The 23,924-nt window shown below is 32.5% G+C and overlaps 3 protein-coding genes and 1 non-coding gene across 7 annotated transcripts; 3 read left to right on the top strand and 1 right to left on the bottom strand.

Moving 5' to 3' along the window:
* Nucleotides 1–2,759: 2,759 nt before the first annotated feature.
* LOC123206639 (probable LRR receptor-like serine/threonine-protein kinase IRK) lies at nucleotides 2,760–4,144 on the bottom strand. The gene has a single exon (XM_044623831.1). The coding sequence runs from the start codon at nucleotides 4,087–4,089 to the stop codon at nucleotides 2,929–2,931; it is 1,161 nt and encodes a 386-aa protein (XP_044479766.1). The 5' UTR covers nucleotides 4,090–4,144; the 3' UTR covers nucleotides 2,760–2,928.
* A 2,803-nt stretch (nucleotides 4,145–6,947) lies between these two features.
* On the top strand, nucleotides 6,948–11,988 carry LOC123206633 (cyclase-like protein 2). Of its 4 annotated transcripts, none has more exons than XR_006500106.1 (7): nucleotides 6,948–7,401; nucleotides 7,487–7,531; nucleotides 7,984–8,056; nucleotides 8,482–8,579; nucleotides 10,202–10,267; nucleotides 11,384–11,522; nucleotides 11,704–11,988. XR_006500106.1 is itself a non-coding variant. In XM_044623826.1 (7 exons), exons 1-6 carry the CDS (start codon nucleotides 7,005–7,007, stop codon nucleotides 11,507–11,509), a joined length of 810 nt encoding a protein of 269 aa, XP_044479761.1. In that variant the 5' UTR covers nucleotides 6,949–7,004; the 3' UTR covers nucleotides 11,510–11,522; nucleotides 11,704–11,988. The 4 variants fall into 4 exon arrangements, 2 of the variants coding, with proteins under 2 accessions (XP_044479761.1, XP_044479759.1); XR_006500105.1 differs by having other exon boundaries at nucleotides 6,949–7,401; nucleotides 11,700–11,988; XM_044623826.1 differs by having other exon boundaries at nucleotides 6,949–7,401; nucleotides 10,202–10,272.
* A 572-nt stretch (nucleotides 11,989–12,560) lies between these two features.
* Nucleotides 12,561–12,633, top strand: TRNAK-CUU. The gene has a single exon. It is a non-coding gene; the product is annotated as a tRNA-Lys (tRNA).
* Nucleotides 12,634–13,706: 1,073 nt separating this feature from the next.
* Nucleotides 13,707–17,994, top strand: LOC123206622 (DNA-directed RNA polymerases II, IV and V subunit 3-like). The gene is made up of 3 exons (XM_044623800.1): nucleotides 13,707–14,233; nucleotides 15,780–16,017; nucleotides 17,523–17,994. The coding sequence occupies exons 1-3, from the start codon at nucleotides 13,785–13,787 to the stop codon at nucleotides 17,793–17,795; spliced, it is 960 nt and encodes a 319-aa protein (XP_044479735.1). The 5' UTR covers nucleotides 13,707–13,784; the 3' UTR covers nucleotides 17,796–17,994.
* Nucleotides 17,995–23,924: the final 5,930 nt, after the last annotated feature.

The following is a 23,924-nucleotide window of genomic DNA, read 5'->3' as shown; positions in this document are numbered from 1 at the left end:
AAAATAATTATTGTACAGTATTTTTTAATCTTTAAGGTCCCTCTTTGAGAAGTGACAGTTTATAGAAATAGTATCTCATGTATAGATGTTTTTTAATTATAGAACACATTTCACTAGTTGACACTCTTTTCATACCATATGTTCATGGTGAAAAGTGATAACTTACTATTTTAATAGTTTCAATTTTGAAATGTAATTGATAATATTATAAACAATTTTTTAAATCTTTTAAATTTAAAGGAAAAATGGAGGACATAAGAAAAACTCAAATCGATATTAGAGACCTTATTCATACTTAAAATATTAAATATTTTATCCAAGGTTAAAATTAATTCTCTTTTTCCTAATTGAATAAGCGAGACTCTCAACTCTAACAATCCCTTTTAGGAGATGTTTGGTTTGGGTAATATTTTATTATCAAAATAGAAAAATTACTTTAAAGATAGATTACTTAAAAGATTACTGGGTATAAATGATTACTATGTTTGATAAAATTTGATAGATATAAATAATTATTGTATTTGGTTAAATGTAATAAAAAATTACTAATAAATTATTTTACTTAAATGCCCTTGAATATAATTATTTTTAAATATTTTTTATATTATTTATCATATTAATTAAAAATAAATTTATTTTTATCTCAACAAATTAATAAATAATAATATAATTATAATAAAATTAAGATTACCTTGATAATCTTTAAATACCTAAGGTGAAAGTGGTAATCAGATTACCACCTATATTACTTGTCATGTCAGCATTGGTAATAGAAGATTACTGTAATATTTTATTACTGACAAACCAAACAAGGGAATAAAAGATAGATTACTAAGATAATCTTAAAAAATTAGAACCAAATGACCCTTAAGGTTTTCTTTTGAAGTCAAGTTCTTCTATAGAAACTTTCTCTCTAATCTTTGTATTTATTTTGTTAGAGTATTCTTTTAGATTTACTAATATTATCAGTATAGATATAAGTTTTCAAACAATGAGTCAAACAATATTAAAAAATCATTTTGTAACTGATTTTTTTGTTTACATTTATTTCATATTATTGTAATGAATCTATTATTTAAACTTTATTACTACATTTATAACCTATTTTTCACAAAACTTTGACTTATATATATCAGTTGACTAGGAGAAATATCATTAACAACACATATTATAGTAGAAAAAAGTAAAATTATATTGGATATTAAATTATCTAACTTTATGCAAATAAAATTCGTATAAATCTAGATATGATAAAGAGTCATCCAAAGTCATATTAGACTAATTTTGATATAACATTTCATATCTAACTAAGAGTCATTTCGTGCTTAGATCAGCCAGTGGGCTACTCTAACCACCTTTTTTTTTTTAATTTATTTTACTTTTTGTCCATATAAGCCAATTTTTTTTTTCCATTTACGCCATAATTTAATGGTGAACGAGCCTATTCTGTTTTTCTGTTTAGGGCACACAAGTCGGTTAGGTTAGGCAAGATCACGTGCAATTTTAGGTGTCAATTTGGAGACTTAACTTGTTTTCAGAGCACAGTCAAAACCCACTTGCCGACAGCTGATATACAGAGGGCTCTTTAGTGGGGTATCTTAGACTTCTGAAATCAATATTTTCCGCTCGTTGTGGAGGACAGCTCCGCCTGCATTTATTTATGTTCCTGCTACATTATCATGTGCCACTGCCTCCATCTTCAGCTCCAAAACTGTTCATATTGAGAAAATGCCCAAAGCAATGTAAACAAGGATTGCCATTCAGGAGGAGAAAACTCGGTTCCTCACTACAGTCCTCCTTTTCGATCCGATGCTTCCCATTCTATAAGCGGTGGTTCTTGTCATACTTTTGCTTTTTTTTTAAACATTTTTTACCTCCTTGGTTGGCTGTCCCCGTTTTTCTTAGTTGGCGAGCTTAAGTTGTTTTCCTCTCTGGAGACGTGATTTTTAATGTACTTTACTTACCGAAAATTAAAAAATTGGAAACAAGGATTTAAAAAAAATATATATATAAGCTACTTTGAAAAGAGATATTTTTTAGTGGGGTCGAACTTTGATGTTATCACCATTCCGTGATCTTCTTATTAAAGGGCTCAATTTTAATTGAGTGAAACTCGTCTAAATTATTTAAATTTAAATTTAATTTAATATTATAATTAAATAATAAATAATTAAAATAATATTATTTTAATATATACCGAAACAAAACTAATTTTATTCTTATTATAACAGAACTAGTTTTTAAACCCAACAGAAATCGAACCCTATTAGCAGGGGTTTGAATTTATGCTTCCTGGTTTGTCGTTTCAAGGGAGTAGTACTTGGAATTTGTGGCACGTACTCTTAAAATGGTGAGTGAAGGAAGAGGAAAAATCATAAACTTGTACCGACAAATCCGACAGCACAGGATCCTGCGCTGTCTTTTTCTTTGAAACTACCATGTCTTTTTAAAATTAAAATCTTAACTTGTTCATATAAATCTCGTTAATTGTTGAAATTAACAACTTCTGAACTAAACCCAGCATGTATATGGCTGGTTACAGCAACATTTTAAGCATCATGCTCTCATCATAGCTCATACAAATGAAATAAGTCAATCTGATAATAGCTTTCCCTGACATAATCAGTTCCTACTCCTAGAAGAATCCAAGGCAAATCATTCATCTAACACAAAGAAAACGACACCCCTTTGCGCTCTCCTCTGTCGTTTTTTGAGAATACTATTTTCCATTCAGCTTCCAAATACGACAAAGCTTCGAGTTGAAGGAATCGCATCATCAAACGACTAATTTAATCACTCTTAATCGAATTATACATAATTTTACAACTTCCTGTGTCTCATTTTCTTATGATAAAACTTTCTTTACAAATTATTTTTCCTTTTTTTTTTTTAGGAACACAAGAATTAATGTTAACTGAGATTCTGACTCTAAGGCCTCAGTTTTCCACCATAAGCTTGTTTACACACAGAGTAAGATTTCTGAGAAGGATTACACAGCTGAGAAGAACCTGGACATCCCTGGAGACAATTATCCCCCAAGCTACCGGATATTTCCATCTCACCGGAGAAGAACCCTGTTGGCGGTTTTCCGATCAAGAAATTCCCATCCAGGAACAGTCTCCTCAGGGACTTCTTTTGACTGTATTGCATTGGGATGCTGCCGCGTAAGCGGTTGTATCGCATTGACAGAGACGACAAAAGCGGATAATCGGCCAAATTTACAGGCAAGTACCCTTCGATTTTGTTGAACCCGAGATCAATCGCCACTAAGTCGCTGCTACCTTTCAAAGGCTTCGAGATCTCCAAGCCTGTCAAGTTGTTATTCGCCAAGTTCACCTGTTGAATAGATGGTAGAAGGAAGAACCAAGATTGAAGTGTCCCGGTGAATGAATTTTCACTCAGTTCAACTACTTCGAGTAAAGACAAACCGTCAAAGGATGATTTTGAGATAACCCCGGATAAAGAATTGTTCTTCAGAGCAAGTTCCAGAAGATTGAAAGGTAGTTTTGGCAATGAACCAGTGAGTTTGTTGTAACTCAGATCGAGTCTTCTCAAACTCGACATCAAATATGTTCCTTTCGGGAGAAACCCGGATAGAGAATTATGTGAAAGGTCTAAAGCGTCAAGCGTTTTGAGCTTGGTTATGGAATCAGGAACGGAACCGGAGAAGGAGTTGGATCGGAGAGTTAAGGTCTGAAGATTGGAAAGAGAGGAGATTGAAGATGGAATTGGACCGTAGAGATTGTTGTCAGCGAGGTCAAGAATAAGGAGTTGAGTGAGCTGAGAAATAAGTGGGGTGAGTTGGCCAGAGTAGCCGGCGGGATCGAGAGTGAGTTGGGTGACACGAGTGGAATCGGGAGAGCAGGTGATGCCGCAAATGAAGTGGGTGCGGCGGGGGAGAGCACATGGATCCGTGGAGAAGTCCCAGGAGGCTAAGCAGGACCATGGAGGGATTGAAGTTGGCTTGATGGCGGCCTTGAAGGCTTTCAAAGCTGAGATGTCTTGTGGGGAAGTGATGGCAAAAGCTGAAAAGAACCGAAGAAGAAGAAGCAGAAAGGAGAGAGAGTTAAAGATGGAAGATGTTTGCATTTTGATTTGATTTTTTGAGGTTTTGAAAGTTTGCTTGGGGTTTCATTGGTTTTGTTAGGCGTGAAGTGGAGTGGGGAGAGTTTTGGGCTTGGGGATTTTATTTATTTATTTACGTAATAATAGTGTTATTTGTAAAATTTTTGTATATAAATAATAATATATTAAATAGTTATTATTTATAATATTTAATTATTTAATTATATAATTAAATAGTTAAAATTTAAAAATAAAATAATATTATAATATTTAATTATTTAATTAAATAATTAAATAATTAAAAATAAGATAATATTTAATTATATAATAATATATTATTATTTATATATATAATTTATTTATTTATTTAAGGGCATGTAACTATCTCTGCTTCAAGGATTGATGAAAAAAAAATAGGAATTTTCATCATTTATTTTTATTTTTTACTTTTTATTTATACAACTATGTCACATATCTTAATTATATCAAAAACAATATTACTATATGATAATATTTTAATATATAATTTAAGTATATAAATAATAAATTATTTTATAATTAAATAATTTTAAATTAAATATAAAAATAATATTTAATTTATTATAATATATTATTTATATATTTAAATTATATAAAATATATAGATAGGTATAATATTGCCTATTTCCACTAGCACTTCCTTCTCGTATGATGTTATGTAGACTAAGAAACGGAGCTAAAATGTTTGGTCCATCTCCAATAAGTTATCAGGCCTACAAGAAACAAATTAGTACACGTTAATGCCACATAGCCCATTCCACCGTTATGACACGCATACAATTTTAGTACTTGCAAGCTGACGTCCTAGAAGCCTATTGCTTTAGAGTGAATAACATTTTCCCCCCCCAAATGTTTGGTCCAAAGATACTTTTTCACCTTTTGATGATATAAATAATATTTTTTTAATCCAAATTTAACACCATTAATAAAATTAACTGATAAAATTATTATTTTGCTTTTTACATGATAGTAGGAGACAAAGTCATTGAATATTTTGTTATTTCTTCTCTTTGACTTCATTTCGACTTAATCTTTTATTTTGTAACTGTTTATCATTCGATATCTTTACAAATTGTGAGATTATTGGGAACTTTGCTTTGATCTATTACTTGTATCACTAACAACTAGCGATATAAGTGATTTTTTTACAATTTCAATCAATACCTAATCTTATTTAATTTTCACAAATTGTTATTAATATTGTTCTTTACCATTATAAACATAGACAACCACCATGACTGCTCAGATTATAAGTGGTGATCAACTACAACAATAAAGAAAACAATGGCTTTAAGTTAATTATATTTATGTGACTAAATTTTCAGGATGTGTCAATATGGGTGATTCTTATAAGTTATTCATTTAGGAATAATTGTTATTTTGTAACATTTGAAAAGCCAAACCACCATGGGAGGTTACAAAATTCCCTTTAACCTAAGAGTAGGGTGAATTTCATTTTCCCACCAAACGTTTCACCCAAAAACAAAGTTTCACATACTTTTTTCACTTAAAACTTAGTAGAAAATCTACAATAAAAAGAAAAATTATCATTTCATTTAAAAAATTAAAAAATGACCCACAATGTCTCTTCAAATTCTCTCTCCTCTCGGTCCTCCATCTATTGTTACAACGACTTTGTTGATGTCATTGTGATATACAATAATTTCTATATACGTATTTTGATTTAACACCTCTCATATCGATAAATTTTTTGAATTTTATTAATGAAAAAGATACAACCTTATATCACACTTAGCTCGAGACCAATCAAGAATCCGTAAGGAGTTCCAAAATTTGTCTACTTTATTAATCACATTTATATTATTAGGTGGATTTTGCCTTAGATTGAGATTTTAATACGAAAATAATTTAGCCTTAAATAATAATTTAAGATGCAATATTTAATATAGCTCATAAAATGACTCCTAGACCAACACAAACTTATCAACTTGAACAAATGTTAAAATATATTAATATCCTATCAAAACAAGAATCATTTTTATTTGGGGTTTGTATAGTCTGATTTAATACAGTTTGACAAAATTTTCAAATTAAATTGAAAAAAATAGTTTGAAAAATTTTTAAACCAAAGCAAATTAAAAAAATATAGTTTGGTCTAGTTTGAATTACAATTTGAACTATAGTTATCAATATCCTAAAATATATGATACATATTATTTACAATACGATATAGCTAAAAAACGATATATATTATAAAGTGTATTAAATTAATATGATACAGTAAACGTATTATACGATACTATATATATTACTAATACGAATTAATACACTTTTTTAGAGAAAAAGATAGTGTATTAGGAGTATATATGAAAAATTTTAAAATATTAAGGGTGTTGGTGATATTTTCTTAAATAATGATGTGTCAATTATAATATTTTATTATTTTAATTTTTAAAAGGTGTATCATACAATATGATGCATGATATTGTAAATAAGATTTTTGATACATAATATGACACATGATTTGACTACTATAGTTTGAATCTTTTAAAATTATTCATTTCTAAATATAACATAATATATATGTGTAAAATAAATATAATATATATATACATATAAAAAAATAACAAAATAAATATGAAATGACAAATTGTACACCTAATTACTTATTAAAAAATTTTATCAAATATAATTATATATATACATTTTAAAAAAATATGGTTACGATTTAGTTCAGTTTAAAAATCATCCAACCCGTAATTCAAACTAAAAAAATAGTATAAAAAATTCTAACCCAATTTAAACTATTTTAAAAATCAGAACAAATTAAACTATAATTTTTAAAACATTTGATTCAATACTTGCCTCTAATTTTTATTTTATATGAATCCTTTGTGTGTCTCCTTTGTCAACGTTTGCACAACCGTAAACTCTGAATCATGGCTAAAACCACTTCGTCTCTGCTGCTTTTTCTCACTTCAATTACACTCACTGTCGCAGCAAACACCACCTATCCGTCAATCCCCGGCGTTGACAACGACGATTGCGCTCTATCCGGCGAACTAAAGCCGGTCCGAAGAGAGATTTACGGTGAAGGCCAAATCTATGATATCAGCCATCGTTATACGGAAGACATGCCGTCTTGGGACAAGATGGAGGGACTTGGACAGTTCTTATGGCTTCCTGCTAGCATTAAGAACGGCTCGCTCGCTAACAACTCAGAGATGAAGCTCCCGACGCACACTGGAACTCACGTGGATGCCCCTGGTCACGTGTTCGATCATTATTTTGATGCCGGCTTCGACGTTGATACTCTTGACTTGCACGTGTTGAACGGTGATTAATTAGTTGCTGGTTTAACACTGTGTTTTGTGATTTTAATTTTTTATTACTATGTGTTTGATTGGAGTATTGTGTGTAGGGCCTGCGCTGTTAGTTGACGTTCCAAGAGATAAGAACATAACAGGTATGATGTTTGTTGCTTCTTTCTGCAATTTTAGAAACAAAGTTTGTTATGCTTTTCTTGTTGAAGGCTTTTTTCAGCCATTGAAAACGTTAATTGGTTAGTTAACTTAGTTTCAGTGACAAAGTTCAAATAAGTTTTCTTTTAATACGGCCTTATTTTTTGTGCTTATATGCCTAAATAATTTATATTTACCCTGTTGCATAACATATTTTTAAGCTGTTAAAATTTAAATATATACATTCCCTGTCCAAACTAACTTTGCAACCAATGAGAAATGATGTGATTAGAGCAGTGTAATTTTAAAACAAATGAAGTAAATTAACTAGATGATGTGGTAACTATGCATCAATGCTCTATAAGTTTGCATAGTAACTCTGTATGTGTAAAGTTGATCTCTGATAAATGATAAGCTTATTTCATGTTCAATCTATAAACAAATCTATTTTTTACAGCTGAAGTAATGGAGTCCTTACATATTCCGAAGGGAGTACGCCGTGTGCTTTTTAGGACGTTAAATACAGACAGGTAAAATTTATATCAATAAAATTTCCATTTATTGTGGACCATGTTAATGTTTTAGTTTTTAGTTTTGAGTTGGTATTTTACGTGATACACTTACATATGTTAATTAGGTCCCTAATACTTGCTTGAAAGGATTTTCTTACACGCATGACACAAATTTGCTGCTTCTAATAAAGAAACTTGCTTGACTCTGTTTATTTATTTTTCTTTATTCTCTGTGAATTGTGTTGTCTTGAAATGATTATAATTCTTTTGTTAACCAATAAGAGGTCTGCCAATATCATATGATCTTACAAAGGTTTTGCCTGAGCCTGATACTGTTCATTTAAATTTTTTCAAGGAGTGTAAAATATTACTAAATCAGAAGAATAGTTCCAATGCAAAGAAATTATATGTGAATTGTGAAGTAATGTTTAGTTCAATCTCAGGAAGCTCATGTTTAAAAAGGAGTTTGACACAAGCTATGTTGGATTTATGAAGGATGGAGCAAAATGGTTGGTGGAAAACACTGACATCAAGCTTGTTGGTGAGATATAGATTATCTTCAATAGTTTGCAACTATATTTTTAGGAACACCTTCATATGCATTTTTATGCTGTTCCAGTGAATTGGAAACTGCATTAAAAACCACTCTCGTCTTTTATATATGATTATGTATTATGTGTTGGTTTCTTAACAAAAGTTGTTTTCAACTCTATTCTTACATACATGTGATCATTTTCTTTTTAAAAAAAAAAAGAATATGTGAAACCGTTGTAGGGCTCTGAAGGCTTAACTTCATGATCAATAAATCTCTCTTTCTCTTCTCTTCTCTGGGGCAACATCCAATAGGTGCGTCAAACTGATAAAAAGAGTTAGGAACAACTACTCAACCTTAGGCAGCAAAATCCATTAGGAGTCATTACAGCAATTCTATTGGTTTTTTCTGTTAAGTCAGTCAGGTGATCAACTCTATGGTGTCATGAGTGTACGGAGTTAGTTGTACTAACCATGCATTGCCAAATTACTGTTTAAATTCTTATTCATTTTAATTAATAATGACAGCATTATTCGATTTACTAACACCTGCCTTCTCTTTGATATCGAGATGTCAATTGTATCATGGTCTGATTTAGTTTGGCATGACCCCAGTCCCTTCCATAGCATCTGTTTGTACCATTATGTTAGAGATTACATAACTTATGGTTTTTGTTGTGAGTTAACAAAAAATCTCAAGATTTCTAAAGATGTTCTATTTTGGTTGTCTATCCTAATTTTTTGTATTTAACAAGCTTTGACTTGTTCTACTAGGAAGGCATGTGAGTGAGTGGATTATTTTGTAATTAAATATCTAGCGGAAAAGGTTTATAATTTTGCAAAATCATGGCCATGGCTAGGACTGGATTCGAAGCGAGCTTGTTCGGACTCGAAACGAGCTTTGCTCAAACAAGCCCAAGCCCGAGCTTGCCTTGAATGAGCCCGAGCCCGAGCCCGAGCCCGAGCCTGAATTTTAAGCAAAAAAAGAAAACGAGTCCGAATCCGAACACTGGTTAAGCGAGCCGAGCCCGGCTCGCGAGCCGCTCACTCAAATAAAAAAAATAATTTTAAGCAAAAAACGACACCGTTTTGTTCTTTGAAATACGAGCTCAAAGCGAATCCGAGCCCGAACACGCGAACCCGAACACTAAAATTATAAAACGAGCCGAACACGAACATGTATTTAGCGAGCTCGAACCCGAGCCCGAGCTTGGGCTCACTGAAAACGAGTCGAAAACCAGTTGGGCCCTGTTCGGGCTCGGCTCGGCTCAAATCCAACCCTAGCCATGACTACTATCTTATTTTTCCTTTTACTCACAAACCTCTTCATCTTCTAGAGATGTGAAGTTGAATCCTTGACGACTTAGTTGTGACTTGTTATTCATATGCAATTTTGTTACTTCTCATGTTTAGCACTTTCGGCTTCTACTTTTCAGTTGAGTACTAATTCAGATTACTATTACATTAATGGAATTTTGATAAATAAGACATTACATAGATGTGTTTCACGCTGATTTTCCTTTATGATTTTTTGCTAACCCTTTAAATTTATTCTAAAGTGCAACTATATCTGTCTATAGCATGCATTATTGGAATTGCAAGACTCTAGAAATTTGTTATGGTGAATTGTAGGTATTGACTACCTATCTGTTGCTGCCTATGACGATCTACTTCCAGCTCACTATGTCTTCCTAGAGGGTAGGGTAAGAGAATCACTTTTGATGCTATAGACTTCCTTCTATTACATTTTTTTAGACATTTTGCTGTTCATATTTTATACTGTTTTTGTATCTCATTCAAATTATTTATATTTATAAGCAGTATTTTTAGACTCGGACTGGAGATTGATGCAATGAAGGGGTTAGTTTGGGTTGACTATATTAAAAATAATATTTAAAACAATTTTACCTATTTAATTATTCGATATTAAATCAAGATTAAATTTAACCAATAATGAATTTGGCCTGATGGTCAAGTGCTTGTCTTCGTCTCCCAACAATGGAAAATTTTTGCAAAAAAAAAAAATCTTTTAATGAAAATAGGTTAAATAAAAAATCGGTCTAGTGGTAAGTTGCTCACTCTTTCATGGGCTCAAACTCAGGTTTTAGTCCTCCAAAATATTCTAATTTTTTAACTGACATTCTCATGACAATGCCAATGTATAGGTCTGACTGGGGTAACCCAGCGGTCAAACTGTGAATCGGGATGGTTTCAGTGGTTTGACTGGAGTTCACCCCTGTCCAATTGTTGTTTCGGTTTTGGTCTCAGTTGGACCAGCCTATCCGATTTGGTTTTTCAATCATTGTTTATAAGATATAGTATTTATTGTGGCCCTTGAATTTGCCATTGTCTTTGTACTATCATAAAATGTTAATTTTTTTTGCACTAAACTATAGCATGCCTAACTTGTGGTGTACTATGGTTGGATTTATTTAGCCATGAATTACATATGTTGCTTTCATTTTGGTTAATTTGACTAATTTCATACTGACAATCTTGGATAAACTTTGTTATGGTTAAACTTGGTAAGAATGTATATTTGGTAGGACAACTTTCAACTTAGATTTCTAAAGACCCTAGAAAATTTTTTAAATATATGATTGAAAATGAATTCTTGTGCCATCCCAGAAGTGGGCAAAGAGCATTCACAATCGTGAGAGAACACTGTTGCTGATACCACTTCCATATATGGTTTCCACTTTTCACTATTTCCATATTATGATTTGAAGTTAATGTTTGACAACCACTTACTGGACTCGGAAAAACTAGTCTTAACATTCATCAATCACCAATATTGCTAATCTTCTTCTTCAGGAAATCATTCTCGTGGAAGGCCTTAAACTTGATGGTGTGCCAGCAGGAATATATTCAGTCCACTGCTTACACCTAAGATTGCTTGGTGCAGAGGGATCACCAATCAGATGCATTCTCATTAAATAATAATCTTTTCCAGGTGAGATTTCAAGCATTGAGTTTCATCAAAAACTTTATTACGACTGTTATCTGGAATTACTTTTACATTTTACGACTGTGAAATCTTGTTTTTAACTGTTTGCTTCACCTTTATACGATGTTCATTGTGTTTGGAATGGGAATAATTAAAAATGAGTTTTTAATTCAATTGTGGCAGGAAGAATGACAGGGTGTGGAGGAGTTGGATGGAATAAGTCGTGTGAAAAATGGTTTCAGGATTGAGTGTAGATTATCCTTTCCTATAAATATATGCAGAAAGGTTTACTATAAATAACTTGTCAAACTTATTGGACATGACTCTTAAGATTGTTGTAGGTGGCTTTACTGTGGTCATTGGCACATTAATAATTTATTGACTGTTTTACCTTTATCCTAATATCTGGGAAAATGTTTTGTTAAAACTTGATTTTTATTACAGTAAGGTCAACTTCTAATTGCCTTAGGAATTTATTCTTATTCTTATATTTTGTGAAACAAGGGGCATAAGCCCTACATAAAACAACACAAACAAGAGCCTAAGAATATGAAGAGTTAAGGTGGTGCAGAACAAGTTTTTTGGAGCCATTTCAATATTTAAGTTAGGTTGAGGTCTTTTAATAGAGAAGAGTGAAAGGAATGTTAAATATTTAACAATTAAATATGAATGGTCCGAGGAGAGTAAAAGGAACTTAAAGTTTTACATGTTAAAACGTCTATATGGAAAGTATGAAAAATCTTAGCATAAAAATAGAAGGGAAACTCACCTTTCACTGCACTAGTCAATGTCTGGCTGTGGTATTATTATATACGAGCCTATGAGACTGAAACGTATCCGATTTTTTTTCAAGTATTGTATATCTTTTATTAGAGGGGCTTTGGAAACCTAATTTTAGACAGTTTGAAGAGGGGATTTTAATTATTTTCCTGGAGGAAACGGTCATTTTGAAGGGGAAACAATAGTTCGGGGTGGATAAAATGTTTTCAGGGAGATGTATGGTATTTGTAAAAGTATTTATATGAAGCTTATTGTCAATAAGAAGCCCGTCTAGCTCAGTCGGTAGAGCGCAAGGCTCTTAACCTTGTGGTCGTGGGTTCGAGCCCCACGGTGGGCGTAGGAACTTTTTGAATTTGTTGTCTACTGCTAGTTTATGCCTGCGAAGAAAAAGTTGTGATTCTTTGCTGAATCAACCAAAATATCTTTTGGTTTTTGTAGGATTCGTACGAAAAATAATTTAGTATGAGTTTATTGTGATGAAATTGAGAATAGTTTGAGTGTGATTTAATCTATTAGTTTGTACTTTAGGTCAAGTTTATTTTTTGGTTTTTCAGTTAGATTCATAGTTTAAATTTATAAGTTATTGAAAAAATAATATTATTTTATGTATGAATAAAATGAAATTATTTTGATAATTATTTAATATAATTCGAATCGAATTATAAATCAAATTCAAATTAACATGAGTTATTTGTTTGGCTTGTGAGTGAGATCAAATCAAACTTTTTTTATTTTAAGTTTAGTTTGATTTAAAAAATAAGTTGATCATTCTAATCTGTGTTTGATTTAAATTCAATTTAAACAAAATTTACATCAATTCAAATAGAATTAACTTGACTTTTAAGATTAAGTCAACTTAATTTGAGTCCAACCCAATGATCCAATCTTGGCTATAGCCTTGGCTTTAAGACAACTCACAAATTTAGTACCAAATTCAAAAAAAATAAATTGTAATAAACAAAATTATTTTGATAATTATTTGATATAATTTAAATTAAATTATATACTAAACTCAAAACAAATTTAGTTATTCATTTAATTGTGCGTTAGATCAAATTAAACTCTTTTTAACTTAAATTTGGTTTAAAAAATACGTTAATTCTCTCAATTTAAATTTAATTTAAACGAAATTTTTGTTAATTTAAATCCAACCAACTTAGTTTTAAGTACAACATTAACTCAATTTGGATGTAATCCAATGGGCCAACCTTGACATGACCGATCATGATTGCGTTGTCTTAGTTTAAGACTACTCGCAAAAATTGCGTACATAACAATACATATTAAAATATGCCATCAAACTAGTGTGGGTCTCTCAGAGTCCGGTCGGACCCTCAATTAAAAAGTACACACAAAACAAAACGACGTTGCTCAGTGTGACACACTGCCGTTTTATTTCACATCCTTTAGCTGTAGACAAGCCCCTTATTTCGATTTTGGGTTTAAGCACAGCTTACAGAACCCTAGTCCAGAGCGAGGAATAGCACTATGGAGGGTGTATCATACCAGCGATTTCCCAGAGTCAAAATTCGTGAGCTCAAAGACGACTACGTGAAGTTCGAGCTCCGCGACACTGATGCGTCGATGGCCAACGCTCTTCGGCGTGTGATGATCGCCGAGGTACCCACCATTGCTATCGACCTCGTCGAAATCGAAGTAAACTCTACCGTCCTCAACGACGAGTTCATCGCCCACCGTCTTGGCCTTATCCCTCTCACCAGCGAGAAAGCCATGAGCATGCGCTTTTCACGTGACTGCGACGCGTGTGACGGAGACGGCCAGTGCGAGTACTGCTCCGTGGAATTCCATCTGAGAGCCAAGTGCATGGGCGACCAAACTTTGGATGTCACCAGTAAGGACCTGATCAGTTCCGACCATAATGTTGTTCCCGTAGACTTCGCTGATTCTTCTGCTTACGATTCAAGTGATCAGCAAAGGTGAGTTTTTTTACATCCATGTTACAAGTAAAATTTGGATTTTTAGTGTAATTTAACTATCGTAATTTTAATTTTTGGATTTTTGATGGTTTATGGAATAACGTCGTTACTAATAGGTCGTAGATTCTGTATATCTCTGATATGCCATTATAATCTGGAGTAAATTTTAAAAGCAAGATGTCTTGAGTTCTATTTCAGTCATTCGTCACTGCTAGGAACCATTTGTTGATTATTTCATGAATTTCACAGGCTTTGAAAGCACATGGTTTGTATGGATTTCGAGGCTTCCTCGGGGCCTTATTTTTGCATAAAGAAATTTAGATTATCTCCTTTGGATTTAATTTAAATGTACACTGTTTCTTACCCACACACAAAATAATAAAAGGTCTTAAATTGGCCTGAGGTTTATTCATCTAAAATGCAAAGGTGGATCAGAGCTTCATATCATGTAAATTCCTTTCTATGTTCTACTACGCTTGACTGGTGATTGAAAAATGGTTTTAGTGGTGAAAAAGTTATTGATATGTTGTTGAGTTGGGGATTATAGAAGTATACCATTTTCTTTTTACTGAATGCAAAGCATATCTAGTATTGTCTAGGCTTTTCTCTGTCCTGGATTATTGAGATAATGTAATGCAATAGAATTGTTTTCTGTTGTTTCTTGTAATGCAGCCATTTTGGGTTTTTGCAGCTTTCACTTCCCTCTTGGTCATTCTCCTTGTAATGTGTATTTTATTCTAACATATTCTTTTAAAGAATAAAACTATGTATATAAACAAATTGTACAAATTGAGGTGACAACTTGTGATTGGGTGATGTAATTGTTTGTTTTTTCTCTCACTTCAAAATCACTCAATCAATTACTATCACATCATGTTGTATTAATAAGTCTGTACAATTTATTTGTACATGTAGTATTACTCTCCTTTAAATTTGGGTTTCTTGCATTTGTTCTCCAGATGGCAACACCACTAATGCAATCAAGTCTTGTTTAATTATCAACTATTCCTAGTAATAAAGTTGGGTCTTGTATTGTAGCCATTTTGGGTTTTTGCAGCTTTCATTTCCCTCTTTGTCCATCTGCTTGTAATGTGTAAATTTTATTTTAACGTGTTCCGTTAATTTGTGTCTATTGCGTTTGGTCTCTATATGGAAACAACACTAGTGCAATCAAGTCTTGTTTAATTATCAACTATTCCTTAGCAATAAATTGCTCAGAATATATTGGCCAATCTAAATAGGTTCTTGCTTATTTTCTTTGTGAGAACTCAGTTTTACCTGGCCTGAATTTGATTATTGGGGCAGCCTCAAGATTTTACATGTCTATCACCTGTGTTTAAATTCAGGGAATTTTCCGAATTTTCATATTCATTTTGTTTTTTCTATCAAAAAATTGCATAGAATATATCTAAATTCCCTTCTCTCTGTTTTCTCTTGATTTTCTCTAACTCCTGAAACTGCAATACAATGATGTGGTGTGTTGTGATCCATGTAGTGAGCTACATATTTAACATGTTGAACTGGAGTTCATTTCTTTTGCATCTAGGGGCATTATCATTGTGAAGTTGCGTCGTGGACAAGAACTGAGGCTTAGAGCAATAGCCAGAAAAGGAATAGGCAAAGATCATGCAAAATGGTCGCCTGCTGCAACTGTCACTTTCCTGTACGAACCAGAGATCCACATCAATGAAGATTTAATGGAAACTCTGACACTTGCGGAGAAACAAGCCTGGGTTGAAAGCAGTCCGACCAAAGTATTTGACATTGATGAAGCTACTGGGCAGGTTGAAATACTTTTATAAAAATTTCTCTGAATAGTTGTATCCATTTTAGCGGAACCTTCACCTTGTATGTTACAGTTAAAAAGATGCCTGTTGTTGCTAGATGTGATTCCACCATGGAATTGTCATTTTGCTTTAGAAGACTTAAAAAACTAACTTTATTTTTAGCTGAAATGTCTGATAAGAATAACAGTTAGAGATCTCCCCAAGATAGAGGAAAAGGTAGAACTAGATGCAGAATGTTTGTTCCTTTTATTTGATTTTTAAACGGTTTACACTGGTGGATATGAATGGTATAGATGTTGTTAGAGACCTTTACGGTGTATTATTGTCATCAAAGGAGCGCATCGCAGAATTTTTTGTGTGCTCTTCTCTGTATATCAGAACATCAATCTATAAGGTTTGATTTTTTTCCTTGAGTTTTTAGGATGCTAAATTAAGAAAATTAGATAAGCTGTCACCCTGTGAGAGCTGCAACCTGTTTGTAGACTGTTTTAATATCTTTTTTAGAGTTTGGGATATTTGAATGTGTTAATTGTACTATTTTCTTCAATATCATATTTTGTTCCTTTTCTTATTTAGATCATTATATGATACATATAATACAAATGACAGTAACAGGCGGACAAAATGTTAAAGTAAGGAATTTATTGTAGTGGTAAAGAGTAATACTTGTGGGGGGGCATGTTGGTGAGTGGGTTGGAGAGCTGTGGTAGAAAGAATATGCATATTTTCAATTGGATATAGTGGTTGGAGAAGAGAAAATGTTTATTTTTGTCTATGATGGCCAGCATCTGAAGCATTTTATTTTGAGGGTCTTTGAAGGTATTATTGGGAATTGTAGGATTTTTAGCTTTTGGATGCTGTTATGGTGGGTTTGTCCACTGAACTTGTATGCAGTATGTTGTGAAACATACTCAAGATCAGTACTGATGGGAACACACGTGTTTAGGATTTTTATTTTGAGGGTCTTTGAAGGTATTGTTGGGAATGATAGGATTTTTAGCTTTTGGATTCTGTTATGGTGGATTTGTCCACTGAACTTGTATGCAGTATGCTGTGAAACATACTCATCTTGATGGGAACACACACATTTAGGATTTTTATTTTGAGGGTCTTTGAAGGTATTATTGGAAATGGTAGGATTTTTAGCTTTTGGATGCTGTTATGGTGGGTTTGTCCACTGAACTTGCATGCAGTATGTTGTGAAACATACTCAAGATTAATAATGTTGGGAACACACGTGTTTGGTATTGGGGAATGTCAAGAAACAATAATGCGGCAGTTATAAGCATGATGCATGATGTTATTACTAAGTCAAAGTAATTTTGGCTTGGAAGGTTAATATTTAGTATATTTGGGCCCTGATTCACCTTTATTTAACTGATTATCTGTCAAAATTCCTATGTATGATTATTATAACTTGGTTATGATGTAATCATTTCCTTCAATACAATGCCTCTGTAAAGTTATTATCTAATCTCTTTAAGTGATTCTAAAATTTGTAGGTTGTAGTGGTTGATCCTGAGGCATACACTTATGATGATGAAGTGATTAAAAAGGCAGAAGCCATGGGGAAGCCAGGACTTGTAGAGATCTATGGCAAAGAAGACAGCTTTATATTCACTGTGGAATCTACAGGTGCAATCAAAGCTTCTCAGATGGTACTGAATGCCATAGAAGTTCTGAAACAAAAGCTGGATGCAGTTCGCCTGTCTGAGGATACAGTGGAAGCCGATGATCAGTTTGGTGAACTTGGAGCACATATGCGAGGAGGATGATTGTATTAACTTGGCTGTTTCTTGTTAAAATTGAGTTGACAAATGCAAAATTACTGGTTTCACAAACCATGCAAACCAAACATCAAAATAGTATCTTATACTGGTGCTACCATTTAACCATGTTGAAAATTTTTACATGTTTTAGTGTATATTTACCTCGGAAATAATCTATGGCTAGTCTAGTCTCATTCTTAATCTAGTTGATTCCATGCGGCCATGCATATTATTTCTCGCCAGCAGGCAAAGGTGCATGGTTATTTTGGCATATGCTTTTGGTGTATTCTGTTTCACGGGTTTCCACGTTGGACAAAATTTTGTACCAACCACCTCAGCTCGTATCTAAGTGAATCCTATGATTAGACTACAGTCAGCTCTGGTTGAGCTGTTTGATCTGGGTAGTTTTCTGAATATAGATAATCACGAACTGTTTGTCAACAACTTGTTTGCCCGCTGCAAAAAGCTGTCCCAAAACTGGCGAATAAAATAAAAATGATGATGGGCTTGGCTTATAGGTGAATTTCTTCAGCAACCAAACAAAGTTCAAGTCCCCAATTATCTGCTATTTGGTAAAAAACAGTAGAGCAGTAATTACTTGAAGACAGTGCAGCCAATACTATTGTAAGTCTTGCTTCATAAAAATACATCATCAAAAGCATTTACTCATCACTTGAATTTCTGATGTTTGTTTTTAGCTTCAGTTGTTATTGATTTTACGAGGAGCATCAAAGAATTTATAAGCCATAATTTAAACCGTCATAAACATTTCAGCACTAGTTTCCATTGGTATCTTCATCTTGTGCTGTGGTTGAGACACAAGGATTTCATATTTTGTATGTTTCATTTGTGTACTTGAAATTATAGTCACAGGTTTCAAGTTTTGCAGTAAAAATTAAGAGATGTGGCCCAACCTTGTTCATCAACTCTGTCGGCATCATCTGCTCAATAATGCACTCATATAAACATTAAACTCATCCCAATGAAAATTGACTTATTCTGAAGTTGACTAATTTTGGAGGGATTCTTGACTTCTGTATCATCACTCATTGCTCATCAGCTTCACAGGATAGACAGCGGGTAAAACTCATTTTATAATTTAGATAATGACTTTACTTTTTTATATTTGATGAAGGCTGCTGTCACCAAAAGCCCATAGTTTACCCAGAGAAAACAAGTGGCTCTAAGCATTCGAAGTGTTTAGGAAAATATTGGCTTTGGTTGTCACATGAGAAGGTGATTGTGCAAGACCAAGTTAACAATTCATAAGGGCTTTGATAAAGAGTAACATCCCACCCAAGGATTGGCCTACAAACACTATTTCACTTATCGAATGTATAACTATTAAAAAAATCTATTGTAAAAGAATAACATCATTATGATTATTTTTCAAAAAAAAAAAAAAAAAGGTTTGAGAACTGTCAATCTTCACATCCCAATCATTGTCCTTTCAATCCAAAAGTCATAGAACCTAGGTGCTATTCCTAGCTGTCAATGTTGGTGCATTGCGTCTAAGGGGCTAGCTTGAGTCAGGTAATTTTTGCTAAGTGGTGTACAACCGAGTGTGGAATTGTTGGGAATGGCGTGCCTTGAGAGTTCATTGGGATCAAAGCAAACGGTCCGGATAGACTGTTTGAGAGATGAAAGGAATTCTTCAAAGACGGGGACGAAAAGTTTGAACATTGTTTGAAGTATGGGTCTTTGTTAAACCTAAACCAAAAAGGTCATGTGCAAGCTTGGTTGTTTCATGTGCTCTATAGATCTTGTCTTCCCTTTTACTCCCTCTTAAGTCTTATTTATAATGTTTTTTCGATGGTTTTCACAAAGTGTGATCTTAAATTATGATATTTACTTGTTTCGCTTTTGTTTGCTTTTTTGTTTGACAAATTTAAATTGTAATTGAATACTTTTATAAGTACGAGAATTTTTTTTCTATTAATACATTTTTGTTTTAAAAAAATCAAAATTGGTCATGATTGACCATATCACAACCTAACCGATATCTTCTTTGATAATTATGTATTCAAAACTTTTTTTTTGATTAAATTTACAAATTCATCTCTTAAGAGATGATTAGTCATCAGATAACGATAAATTATGCAATTGACAGTTAGATGTATCACTAGTATATTAATCAACTCAAAACGTGGACGAAAGATCTTCTTATCTATAAGTAATAGGAAGGGTAAAGATCTTCTTAATATTGAATAACAATTATTACACACTAAAAATGAAGTGTAATTATTTTGTAGGCCAAAAGACTTGTTTCCACCCAAGGTATAGTGAGGTCCCCAACTCTCATTTTCCAACTTTTAAAAACCTAAACATTCATCTACAATCAAATTTTTGTTAAAATTTCTAGTTAGGATCAAGAGTAAAATTGCATTTTAATAATATTATTAAAAAGATATAAAATTCATTGTATTTTCCCTCCAAAGTTTTAAAACTAACCATTTTACTTTTATCCAAAGTTTCATAATTTTAAAAAATCACATTTTTCCCACTCAAAACCTAAGGTTTTCATATTTTTTCAATTTTAGCTGTCTTATAACTTTCAAAAACTGTAGTTTCACTCTTTTTTTGAACTTTAGTTTTCGACATCTTTTTAGCATCCTCTCCATGCATCTCCAACATCCTCTTTCTTCTAAGTTGAGTCGACATCGACCTTACCTTGTCGTTCTATCCATTGACGAGGAGAAATGTCTCTGTGATGAAGAGATGAAGATCTCTTTGTCGCACAAATATCTTGGATGAGACAAAAAGACATCTCTTCATTGCATAGTGCGATGAAAAGACTTCTTTTCATCACATGGTATTTTCCTATCGTTAGTGGATAATTCAAACAAGACAAGGTTGATATCGGTTAGACTTGACTCAAGTGAAAGAGGATGTTAGAAATGGACAAAGAGGATCCCAAAAATTGAAATTCAAGAGGGGATGAAACTGTAGTTTTTAAAAGTTATAACGAGCGACTGAAATTAGAAAAATATGAAAGAGAAAATATGATTTTTTTTAAATTAAAAAACTTTACATAAAGATAAAATGATTAGTTTTTAAAATCTAGGAGAAACAATAAAATAAATTATATATATTTTTAATATTATTATTAAAATAACAATTTGACTTTTAACCTTAACTTAAAATTTTAACAAAATTTTTTTTTAAATGTTTAAATTTTTAAATATTAAAAAATAAATCTTTGGGTTTTCATCATATTTTAGATGCGTACAAGTTTTTGGCCCTATTTTCTAATGTAACAAGGGTACACAATCACCTAAGGTGTTTGAAAGAGACCTCAATATTAAAGCTACAGGGTACTTTGTCAAAAGTGAAATAATTAGAGCTAGGTAGAATAGTAATTTAATATTCTATTGCTTTATTAAAACTTTTTATCGTCAACTTAGTTAGATTTTGGAAAAAGTGTATAATATATATATTTAATGGATAGAAAAATGTTATTCGATGTTAGACCAAATTACGGAGTGAGGGTGGATGAGTCACTTGGGCCTGCCATAAGATACCCAAATCTTTGTCTGATCTGAGAAGCAGACATACTTGCAGCGTGGCAGGCCAGGCAGCCAAAGTCACAGAGTTTTGGGACATGGCTGAACCTGACCCTCGGCGTATGAAATGCTCCTTTTGTCCTCTCCTTATTCTTACCCTGTAAATAAACACACTCTTGAGGCTTATATGCCAACGCTATTCATGCCTTACCGTTAATATTTTTACCACATTTATTAGAAGAAGCAGTGCAATCAAACATCCCCATCTACCCTTTCTCTTAACACATTCAATGCCGTGCGTTATGGGTCACCATTCCTATCACACCCCTAACATTATCAAAATGATATTTATGTTAGGCCAAAGGACTTATTCCCACCAAAAGAGTAGTGTTTTTTCCAAATTTTTATTTATTAATTTTAAAAATCTCAAACACTTATCAATTTGTTAATTTTTACAGTTATTATTAAAGATAAAATTTTTATTTAACGAAAATATTAAAAAAAACTAGAAATTTATCATATTTTTCTTTCAGGTTTAAAAATTTAAAAATTTATTTTTATTCTTATCCAAAGTTTGAAAAGTGATAAATTTTTCTCTTATGGTTTTGATCTCCCTTTCTTCGGTGAACAATGACTTCCCATTCATCAGCGTTTTCCCTCATGGTCTCTCTGTTGTGGTCTTTAGACAAGGTCATGCGTTTTCTTCGAACGAAGATCGTTTGACAAAGAGACTTTTCGTCTCTATAGACAGATGAAGACAATTCGTCTTCGTCTACCCTAGATCGGTGTTAGAAGACATCGACAAACCTTTTGTCAACGTTTTCTAATGTCGATTTAGGATGGAAAAAGACAAATTGTCTTTGTTTGTCTATAAAGACGAAGACACACGTTGGCTTCACATCGTGCGCTGGCGTTTCTTCATTGTCAGCCTTTATAGTCGATGGCAGAGGGAGAAGAAGGGATAAAGGCGGTCTTCGCTGGAGTCTTGTCATTAGAGAAGGAAGGACAATATTAAAACCATGGGGGGAAATAAAACTTTTTAAAGTTTAATTATGAAGAAAATTTATTAATTTTCTAAACTTAAGAGAAAATAAATAATATTTTATTATTTTCAATATATTATTGAATAAATGATGGTTTTACTTTTAAAATTTAACTAGTTTCATTAATTTTAATTGTCTACGTATAAATATTTAAAATTTTTAAAGTTAATAAATAAAAATTTGGAAAAACACTAAACTTTGAGTGGGAATAAATCTTTTGGCCTATATTGGTAAAACTCTCCACCAATATCATACCATCATATTATAAACCTTGCACTTCAATAATAATATTATAATAATATATCAGTCCTCTTATTCAAGTATTTTTTGGGTCTTTCTTACCATTATTTTTCTATATAGAAGAGTTATGCGAAATCCATTTAGTCCCATCTGGAGACTTTGCAGTGCGAAGTGTTTAAAATCTCCCATGGAGTTCCATTTATCTCCAGGACGTGGAAGCCTCAATGAATAAACTGAAAACACCGTTAAGTGGCATCAACAACTTGAAGCTGAGTTCATTTATTATGTTATTAAGAAGCCAGGCAGAGAGGAGGGATCTTTTATTAGCTCAGCCTCACTAACAGCCGAGCTGGTCCTCTGTTTTGAGTGATGGAAAGTGGTACCGAATTTTTCTGCTGGCTCTTGGCATGAGCAGACGAGGGAGTTAATATAATTCTCCTCTCTCTCTCTCTCTGTGAAAATAGATCATGCAACATGGTTTAAATATTGGCCGAATCACTGTTTCCCATCCAAATTTCGATGAAACAACTTTTACACCCTTACATTTGAAAAATCTATTTTTCTACACATCTATCAAAGTCTATAAGTACTATTTTTATTAATTTATGATATTTAGCCATGTCTTCAATTTAATGATGTTTTGTTTGTTTCGTCTGAAGACATCGTTGATGGATTTCTCACACCATTTAAGAGTGAAGAATTCATTAATGACTCCAAATCCAATCGTTGCGGACGACTGGAGAAAAGAGAAGAAATAAAATAGAAATAGAATGAGAAAAATAGAAGAAGAAGAGAAGACATAAAAGAAAAAAAAAAGGAAAAGGAGGAAAAGAGAAGTTGAAAGAAAAAATTTCCTGGTTTAGCCTTTAGGAAAGTAATAATGGTCATTGTGGTTTTATAATTTTACTAAAAATGATAAACTAGCATTTACAGTAAAACCGAATAATTTTCATGAACAAAAATGAATGATGGGTGAGAAAGTCATCTTTTCAAACTCAAATGATGAAAAACGTTATTTGTCGAAGTTTGGATGGGAAATAGTTATTGACCTTTATATATTTCATATTTTAATCAAGAAAAGGAGGTTAAAAATAGCACTAGTTTGAATTGAGAAATTATGTATAACACTCAACCATCTAGGCTTTAATTTGATTAGAGTCATAAATTTGAATGTCTAAATATGTGCCAACATACTTCATTTCCATCAACCTACCTACTGTACCCCAACAATTTATTGGATCCCTTCTTTCATATCCTGATGACTAAGGCAATACATGTACATGATACACAAGTATATATACATGACTGCCAATCTGGACCACAAGTCTTACAAAATCTGGCCTCCTCCT

Source organism: Mangifera indica, unplaced genomic scaffold (assembly GCF_011075055.1).
Source record: "Mangifera indica cultivar Alphonso unplaced genomic scaffold, CATAS_Mindica_2.1 Un_0044, whole genome shotgun sequence".
Lineage (NCBI taxonomy): Eukaryota > Viridiplantae > Streptophyta > Magnoliopsida > Sapindales > Anacardiaceae > Mangifera > Mangifera indica.
The sequence above is the reverse complement of the archived record's forward strand: the minus strand, read 5'-3'. Positions and strand labels throughout refer to the sequence as shown.